This window comes from Merops nubicus, unplaced genomic scaffold (assembly GCF_000691845.1).
Source record: "Merops nubicus isolate BGI_N331 unplaced genomic scaffold, ASM69184v1 scaffold10047, whole genome shotgun sequence".
NCBI classification, from domain to species: Eukaryota; Metazoa; Chordata; class Aves; order Coraciiformes; family Meropidae; genus Merops; species Merops nubicus.
The window spans coordinates 1-9,748 of record NW_008619583.1 but is presented as its reverse complement, the minus strand read 5'-3'; the positions used below and the strand labels follow the sequence as shown (position 1 = coordinate 9,748).

Genomic DNA, 9,748 nt, shown 5'->3' with positions numbered 1-9,748 from the left:
CGATGGACGCATGCAGTCCTGCAATTAATCTTGTAATTCAGAGGGGATTTGTAAGCAAGTTATGCATGGCAAGACAAGATAATCTAATAGCTTTACAGGATTCCCCAGTAATGCATTTAGCAGAGGCACAGCAAGGGTGAGAACTTCCAGCCCATTCTGGGCAGGCACAGGCTGCTCAGCAGCCCCTGGCTGGGCGGGCAGCACCAGCTCCCAGCACCAGCACTTCTGCACGACAGGGTTCCTGATTCCAGTCAGGCTGGAGCACCCTGCACCACAACTCAAAACAGCAACACCTCCCAGCCAGCTCGTGAAGTTCTGTGCAAGCTGTTTTCAGGTCTGGTATCTAGACCCCATCCTGCCCCTAGACTAAGGAAATGTGTGGTAGATCTGCTGCTCTGCCACAGCTACGTTAGTCTTAAACCAAGGCAGCACATAAGAGAACATTCATCTACTCTGTTAGGCAGTGCCATGACACATGAAGACTTACAGGGGGATCAGTTACTCAGTTCAAAGCATCACATAACTTAATACCAGCTTTTAAAATATAAATTCTCACTGGGCAAAGCATTAGGCTGAAACAGGTTAGATTCAGCTGTGAAGCAAATACTGTGTGACAGATCTCCTTCACAGTAGGTGTCATTGACTGAACAGTATAAAGGAGTTACAATAGCTCCTAAGCAACTAAACCCATCTGAGCTGAAAGCACCAACAGAAACAGCTACTAACAGGAGACTTAAAGCAAGGAAAAGCTGATGTGTGAGCATAAAAGGTGTCACATCAACCATTCGTTGAGCACTTATACCTATCAAGCCTCCTATAGTCTTTATATTTCATTCTTTAAAGAACAAGGATGTTTCCAAGATGTGATGCTGTTGCTTTTGCCCATCAGCAGTAATTCTGATGGCAGGCAGCTGCAAGTGCCTGATCTAACTGGGTGAAAGACAGACAACTGCATGAACAATTGGGATGGACTTCTGCATCTTAGCTGTCAGTGGCACCAAAGTCATTCCCAGCACTTCATCGCAGAACAATCTCTGCTCACCCACAGACAGGTAAGCCCCTGAAATGTGGAGACACCCGATGAAGTGCCTTTGCCTTGCAGCTCCACACAGAGCTCCAGGCAGAGGCAGGAGGGAGTGGGGAGCAGGCACTCACTCTGCTCATTGCCCAGAGGCTGCTCCAGCATGGCCAGGAGGACGCTGTTGTCCAGGACGAAGTACCGGAAGCTGTGCTTGTTGATGGTGGGCAGGCGAGAGTATTTAATCAACGTGGCTTCATTCACCAAGCTGCAAGGAGAGGCAGGGCCACTGGGAGAAGGAAATGCTCCAAGTAACTGCATAATACTGCAAGCAAGGAAAAAAAGTTAAGAGTTAAGACAGATTAAGATGACACACTGCTCCACCCAAGAGCAGACCTCCACTCACATTCTTCATTTGGGTCTTGACACAGCAGTTACCCTGCCAGGACAAGCCTGCACTCTCCCACCAGCTTGTCTCAAAACAGAACCAGTAAATTCAGAAAAATATACATGAAAACCTATGAACAAGGGTACCCTGCCTACAAAATTGATTTCTTTATAACCTAGGTTCTAAAGGTACTAAGATACTATTTAAAGCGCAAAAATCTGCACCCTGCCACAGCTTTTGAAATGTTCATTCTTACAAGAAAATTATGTATGGTTGGAGATAATTGTCTATACTTTAGTCCACTCTTACACAAAGAGGCAAGGCAGACATGGCAGGTGCACTAGAGTCTTTGCTTTCTTCAAGTATAGACCATATTAACTTAAAACCCTTTTTAGGAAAGACCCAGGATCACACAAGCATGACTACCATCGATGGCAACTTTCTCTGGGAGAAAGCCTCCAGGTCTGTTCAACAATACCTGCCTCCTCAGAGCCACAGCCTTGGGAGGCTCCTGAACCCTGAAGCAAATGAAATAATCTGAAGTTGTACAGGATCTACCTAGATTTCATCAGTAATTGAAAACTTCTACGTCAGGAACCAATAAGGAGGGTTGTCCACTGTCAGACTGAAGACCTATGATCTAACTCAGGACTTCACTCTCAACACCACCATCCAGACCAAAAGCAAGTTTATTGAAGTCCCCCCCCCACTTTCTTTTCCACTGTATTTAGAGAACAGGTAGTTTCATCTCTCTAAATGAACAGAGGTACTTTTAGGCAACAGTAACGATTTGTCCACAAGTTCCAGTGACTAATTGTTTTTACCTTAGAAATTACAGTTGTTTTTACAAACAGTAAAGTTTATAACAATTTTATTGCAAAGCAAAGCAGAAGAGAAAGCAGCTATTGCCTTTTACAAGACATTTATCCTACCCATGCCCAACCTGTCCTGTCTGCCATGATGCTGTTCTTCCATCCAGTAAAACAGTGCTTTTCAGCTTCTCTGGAACACAGCTTTACTTTCCTCTCTGTGCTTCCCCTCCCCAGCCCACACATCATCCATTCCTGCACTTCCAGCAGAACCTCTGAAATACAACAAGCAAGCCTGGTGCTGTGGGCAGTGACATCCCATCTGCACCAGTTTACATCTCCTGCATGGGCCATTCCTTGCTGTGGTACACACGAGACAGTGCCTGTCGGGTTCCCAGTCAGTGTGGGGATGGCCTAGACTCTCAGGCTGAGGATCAGGAGAAGGGGGAGGGAAAAGACAGGATCTCTAGGTCAAGTGGGAGATAGAGGGAACTGCCATCTGCAGAGAGGACTGGCCAAGAACTGAGTGCTAGGGGCTGCAGGAGGGTTTTGCTCTCCAAGAAGAGAGCAGGCAGGAGGGGAAGACAGCAATCAGGGGGATCTTTTGCTGTTGAACATCTGTAACAAGAGGGGGAGGACAGCTAAGGCACAGCACAGGACAACCCTGCCCAAAGGGCAGAATGGAGGGAGCTTCTGGCTGGCTCTTCAAATGCTTTTGCTGCATCACAGAGATTTCACCAGCTGGGAACTCCTCACATAAACAAGGCAATGCTGAACAGTAAACATGCTCTGACAAACTACATACCACGTTAGTGTAGCTTCAGCAGCATCCTTCACCCTCATGGATGCGGGGTTTGGCTCCTTATCTCCTTTGTACTTGACCTCTTGTTCACTGTTTTTGGATTTACTTCCTGAAATGCCCAGCTCCACAATCTCCAGTACCTCTTTTAAACAATCCTAAAAACACAAGAGCAACCACCTTAAAGTGCAAGCATCCTGATAAATGTCTCCAAGACCTCAGAGAAACAGTGACAACATCCATGAAAATAAAGTACTGCTGGTAATAGGAGCTCAGAAAAAAAAGCAGAAGATTATTCTAGCAGACACTGGTGGAAAAAAGTCACATTTACTATAGGAATGATATTTTCTCTATCTATAGATGTCTATTTATTCTAATGGTAGAAAGCATTCTGACTGAATTTGAAAAAGCTGGCTGCTCATGGCTTGGACAGCCATCCTCTCTGCTGAGTCAAACACTGGCTGGACAGCTGGGCCCAAAGAGAGGTGGGGGATGGAGCTAAACCCAGCTGGTGGTCGCTCACAAGTGGTGTCCCCCAGGCTCAGCACTGGGGCCACTGCTGTTTAGCATCTTAATCCATGACCTGGCTGAGGAGGTAAGAGTGTACCCTCAGTAAGCCTGCAGACAACCCCAAGCTGGGTGGAAGTGTTGATCTGCCTGAGGGCAGGAAGGCTCCACAGAGGGATCTGTCCAGGTGAGATCCATGGGCCAAGGCCAAGGGATGAGGTTCAACAAGGGCAAGTGTGGGTCCTGCACCTGGGTCACAGCAGCCCCCTGCATGGATACGGGCCAGTGAAAAAGGCCCTGGGGGTGTTGATCAACAGCTGCCTTAAAATGTGGCAGCAGTGTGCCCAGGTGGCCAAGAAGGCCAATGGCATCCTGGCTTGTATCAGAAATAGTGTGGCCAGCAGGACCAGTGCAGGAATTGCACCCCTATACCCAGCACTGGCGAGGCCACACCTCAAACCCTGTATTCAGTTTTGGGCCTCTCACAATAAGAATGACATCAAGATGTTGTAGTGTGTCCAGAGAAGTGCAACAAAACTGGTGAAGGGTCTAGAGCACAAATCTGGTGAGGAGTGGCTGAGGGACCCAGGGGTGTTCAGCCTGGAGCAAAGGAGACTCTGGGGAGACCACCTTGCTCTTGACAACTCCCTGACAGAAGGGTGGAGCCAGGTGGGGGTCAGTCTCTTCTCCCAGGGAACAAGTAACAGGACAAAAGGAAACAGCCTTAAGTTGTACCAAGGGAGATTTAACTTGGATATTAGGAAAAATTTCTTCCCTGAAAGGCTTGCCAAGCCCTGGAACAAGCTGTCCAGGGCAGCGGTGGAGTCCCCAACCCTGGAAGTATTTAAAAGATCTGCAGATAGGGCACTTAAGGACATGACTTAGTGGTGGCCTGGCCAGTGCTGGGTTTACAGCTGGACTCAACTTTAAAGGTCTCCTCTAACCTAAACAATTCTTTGATTCTGTGAAATAAAGCACTATGCAACCGAACAAAGCCATGCTGTGCCACATCCAGGGAAACCAGCATGTCCTAGTCACACACTGCCATGGTGACACGAACTATGTTATCAAAATATTCGCATGGAAGGAATTCTGGTGTGTCTAGAAGATGCCTTAGTCAGCCAAGAGCTGAGAGGTGAGAAGAGACATGGCTTTTCATGAAGTTTATCTGCAGCAGGGAGCTATCTATGCTATGTATACACCATTTAGTCCCATATTTCTCTTTTCAGTTTTTTTTTTTTTTCCAAGTTTTCTTCTCTTTCTCCAGTTTCACAAATCAAGAGGAAGATCAAGACGTTCTTAGAAATATGAAAAGTAATTTTAAAGCTGAAAATGTTCTCGGTGAGGAAAGATCAGAAATCAAAATTCAGAACTATTTTGCACAGAAACTAGTTTTAACATTCCTAGCGTACTGCTGGGAAGGAAGAAAGCCACATGATTTGACAGGTTTCAGGAAGAGAGGCCGGGCAGGGCACTCACCTTCTCGTCCAGCATGCCGGGGTGCTCGGTGAGCCAGACGCAGAGGCACTGGAAGGCCGCCACGATCATGGAGTGCAGGTCGCGGGAGTGCAGCGGGGCCGGGCGGCTGCACTGGAACACGATGTAGCTGCACACTGAGCTGATGGCTCTCCTCCGCTCCGAGCAGTCGGCCGCCACCCTCACCTGCCCCAGGCGGGAGGGACAGGGTCAGAAAGCCCCCCCCAAGCTCTTCCAGGGAAGAAACAGCTTTTCAAAGGACTTTGAAATGCAGTTTTAAGAAGTGGGAAAAACACGGTTGAGCTCCTACGATGACAGCTTCAAAGCTGTGTGTAGAAGTATTTAGTGGTGATGGATATTGAGATTTTAAGGAAAGAAATGCTGCATTCAGGTGCCACCACGTTGCACGGCTTGGTTTCCAAGGGCAAGAGTGGGACCAATGTGGTTTGATAAGAAATTAATTTCCAGTACTGATTTATTCAACCTGCAATGTATTCTCAGCAGATGCCTCTCTCCTCCAGCTCCTGTAACTCATTCTGTCCCTCTGAGATCCCACTCACTGCCAGGTCTCCCTTCCACGAGGCTCTGTTCTCCTCAAGTAACTTTCCACTAGGAGTATTTTGTCAGGACAGTAACTTCCACCAGTGTCAAAGGGAGAGAAAACCCATCCTCAGACAAACAGACTGGCAAGTGAAACTACAGCCCCTCTCCAAAAACTGGCTGCAAACCCCCTCAACTTCTCTCCCTGCTCAGGGCTTCAAGGAATGAGGCTCCAGACCAGAGGGTCAGAGAAGAGCCTCATATGCTGAGGCACAAAGATCTGCATTAGAAAACTAAAGAACTGATTCCTCTTTTTCCCCCCACCTGTGACTTGGCACAGGAACAGTCCAAGCTGGATTCCCCTGCTCTGCAGCATTTGCCCATGCCATGTGAAGCTGTAGGCACCCAGGTGCACCCTCATGCCAGCAGGAGGTGGGTGGCCTTGCTGCTGGCACTGGAGACAGGCAGCTGCACTCCACAACGGGGGGACGACAGTTCAGAGCTCTTGGGTGAGAGCAGCATCTCCTTCAGAAGCACAACATCTACATCAAGTAGAATCCCCTCAAGATGAGCTTATGAAAAGCAGGTTGGTGAACCAGTACTCCTGCAGGAAACAGGATTTTTGAATTTACCAAGTCTCACTAATAACTCGGTGCTGAACAGAGACAAGACAGGGCAGCCCCTAACCCAAGAGGGGCTTTGGGAACTGCCACATCCAGAGGCACAAGCTGAATTGGTTCTCCACTCTGCAGCAAGAGGTGATCTCTTTGTTATGAAGGGGAAAGACCATTTACCCCAGAGGAAGAATTACTTCAGCTGCATGAGAATTATACAAAATTACAGTATTTAATATAGTACCTTTTCAAATGCCTACCCAGGTTAGTACTTTCCCATTCCCATCTCATTGCAAGCCAAGAAAAAAACAACAAACTGGCTTAACCACACAAGCTGCAGGAGCCCCTGGTTCTGTACAATGCTCTATGAGACCAAATAAACATACATTAACTCACTGCAGAACTCTTTCAGATGCACCCCTCAGGTCGTGCTGCTGTAGCAATAAATAAGCCCCCAGTCCAACATGGCTCAGCCCTGACTCCACACTCTAAAAAAACGCCTGAGACACGTGGATTTCAAAGAGATCTGTCAAGTTCCCAGGGGCATGTGACAGGACACACTCAATTGTTGTGGCTGCTGTAAATATACTGGACTTTTGCTAACAAATGTCATGAAGCCCAGCACCAGGACATGAGAAGTAAAATGCCCTTCTCTGCTTGAGGGCTAAATGACAAAAGGGGGCTGCCCCTCCTGCCCCAAGCTTTAGTTCAGTTTGCTGTTGAATCAAGGAACTCTATGCAGATAAAGGTCTGAAGAAAGTGACACCTTCATGTTAGAAACATGCTATCATTATCTCAGCTCAGAAAACTATTTCAAGATAAGATGGCAGCGGAAGAGCAGGTAGGACGCTGACAGAAAGGGCAATTAAGTTGCTGAATACCCTGGCCAATTTGTAATCTTTCAACTAAGAGCAACAAAACCTTGTCTCTGTGCCAGGTTCCACAGTGACTGGACAGACAGGCCACTCAGCCAAGCTAGGCTATGACAAACGGCTCACAGAGGGCTTGGAAACTAATGGCCCAAGTCCTTACACTGCCACTGGAACCTTAGCTGCAAGGTTTCCTCAACTGTGCAACTTAATATGGCAGATGCATCCCCTGTGGTGTATCAGATAGAAACAAAACCCAAACCCCAGATCAGACACACATGGGAATCCATAAGAAAGGTTTGGAGCCACCTACCCAGCTCAACAAAACCAGCCAGAATCATTCAGCAGAGCCACATGTCCCTGGAGAAGGCACCCTAAGCTTCTCTTCCAGCCCACAGGCATTGACATGGCACACACCATTTGAGCCACAGAGACTTACAGCAAGAGAAGGTGAAGTACAAACTGGTTTTTCTTGTGTCCAAACCGAACATTTGCTGACAAACTCAGACACAGACATCTCCTGTTTGGCATGTCTTTCACAGGCACAGGACAATAACCACCCTTTGAGAAGAGGCCAGAGTGCACAAAACTTCACCTCTCACCTTTGCTAGTCCAGACAGAAGCTCCAGTGCAGCCAGAGAGATGCTCATGTCCTGCCTCCACTGGGAGTTGAGCCTTTGGGTTACCAGGTGAATGCTGCGTATCAGTAGCCCAGCAGCTGTATCTGTATGAAGAGCTAGGATATAACCCCAATACCACATGCCACAGGGAGGGAAAATAACTGCACGTTAGTGACCATAAGCACAGCACAGGCACAAGCCAAAGCAGCCACAATACACACAGTTGTACACCACCCAGAATCTGGAAACTGAGCTGGTCACTTCTGCACAGGCTAACTCCCTGTACACCAGCAGACATTCCACAAATACATTCAGATTAGAAAACCCCAATTTTTAAAAATTCTTTAAAGTACATTTTGGATCATCCCAGCACCCTGCTGCACTTCAGCAGCAGAACAGCCAGACAACAGGTTTTGCTGTTGTGCTTAAATTGCTGTGGTGTCTGGCAGCCTCAGAAAAATACTTGGGCATTGGTAACGTAGATTAGCTGTTAATACCTGTACTCAGGCATCAGTAATGGGCTAACAGAGTGCATGTAACTGCAGGGATCTATGCCAGATGTTACCCATTCCTTTTGACAGCATTTATCAAATGTTGTACTAGTTAAATACAGATAATGAAAGAATCAGTCCTGGAGAAAAAGAAACCCCACAGCTCTTTTTAGACCTTTAATTTCCCTGAACCTCTAGCTTGAAATTTAAAATAGAAAATGTTTTTAGTATCACTCATTCTCATTTCAAAATATTAGGAACTCAAATGCTATACATACATTTTAAAACTGAAATAGATAGATGTAATAAAAAAACCCCACTTGCTAATGACTAGTTACAGAGACATTAGAACTATGACAGGTAAGGCATATCTTTCCCAAACTTAAATCATCATATTTACGTTCAATAACCAAATACAAAGTTACACTAGCAGCAGATTCAAGTGGCTGCTAGACTTAAACTGTAAAAATAGCCCATCTTGTTTTCAATTCTCTCTTGTTTGAAGCATCCCATAGACACACAGGAATCCTTTTCATAAGTTTCTTAGATCCTTACCTTCTGTGCACAGGAAATTTAAAAAAATCCAATCAAATTAATATATTAAATTATCTTTCAATATATGTGATGCTTTAAAGACTCAAGTCAAGTATTTTTCTTAACCTAATAAATGGGTATTTTTTTACAAGCACTTGCCAGTGAAAACCCATACAAATTAAACACACAATTCAAACACTGGTGAAAACTAGCACTTCAATAATTTCAAAGAAAACAAATCCTGTAGGGAATTTTTTAAGCACCAATGTGTTTATATGAATGCCTAGAGTATAACAAAATCTTCCTTGCTAAACTCCCTGCTCAGTTACAGAACTAGAGAAATAAAAAAATTTTAGTTGGTGAGAACAGAATTCTCCACCTAGGCTACAACATAATAAAGGTGACTTGTTCTCACATTTACTTGGCCAACATCAGTTAAACTGACAAAGAGCAAAGGAGCAACTGAAACTCCAGGATCTTGTCATTCGGCCAGCTTAACACACACAGATTCAGAAGAACATGGATTTTATTACAAAGACTCAAAAGTGCACAGTACAGGACAGCAAACAAGTTAATTACTAAATTATTTTGTTATAAAAAATGACATATCGCAAGCATTCTGCATACTTGCTCTTTAAAAACAGGAAACCCTCAAATGCTCTTCAAATACAGTTTAAGAAAAGGTGCTGCAAAAGTCAGGTAAGCATTTGGAATGCTACCAAAATGAATGAAGTTAATTTACACTTATCCCATTATTGTTCATGGAAACTGTCTTGAAACAAGCTAAAGTAGTTTGCAAACACCTTTTCCATAAGCTTTTACACTCTCGTTTTTGAAATGCTGACAGAGTCCTTTAGTAGGGTTAAAAAACAACCACCCCAAGGGCACAACTGAGCACAGACTGGCAATAAACAAAGGGGCTATCCACGCCGGGTTCCAAGCACCCACGCACACTGATGTGTTAGCCAGACCCCTAGAGGAGGAGGAGGGGAGGCCCGGCCCAGCAGGGTCCCCCGCAGAGCCCCTTACCGTAGTCCCTCAGCAGGGCCTGCGCCGGCCGCTCGCTGTCGGGCGTGGTGGGCT

At 45.9% G+C, this 9,748-nt stretch overlaps 1 protein-coding gene across 1 annotated transcript in view; it reads right to left on the bottom strand.

Annotated features, from left to right (window-relative positions):
* RALGAPB (Ral GTPase activating protein, beta subunit (non-catalytic)) overlaps positions 1–9,743 on the bottom strand; it is a gene marked incomplete at its 5' end in the record, with an annotated part of 27,475 nt that extends 17,732 nt beyond the window's left edge. Inside the window, 5 exons of the mRNA XM_008943836.1 lie at positions 1,156–1,343; positions 3,021–3,172; positions 5,001–5,183; positions 7,623–7,744; positions 9,695–9,743. Of these exons, the coding sequence (XP_008942084.1) occupies positions 1,156–1,343; positions 3,021–3,172; positions 5,001–5,183; positions 7,623–7,744; positions 9,695–9,743 (694 nt within the window). The remainder of the gene's footprint in view (positions 1–1,155; positions 1,344–3,020; positions 3,173–5,000; positions 5,184–7,622; positions 7,745–9,694) is intronic.
* Between the last annotated feature and the right edge of the window lie 5 nt (positions 9,744–9,748).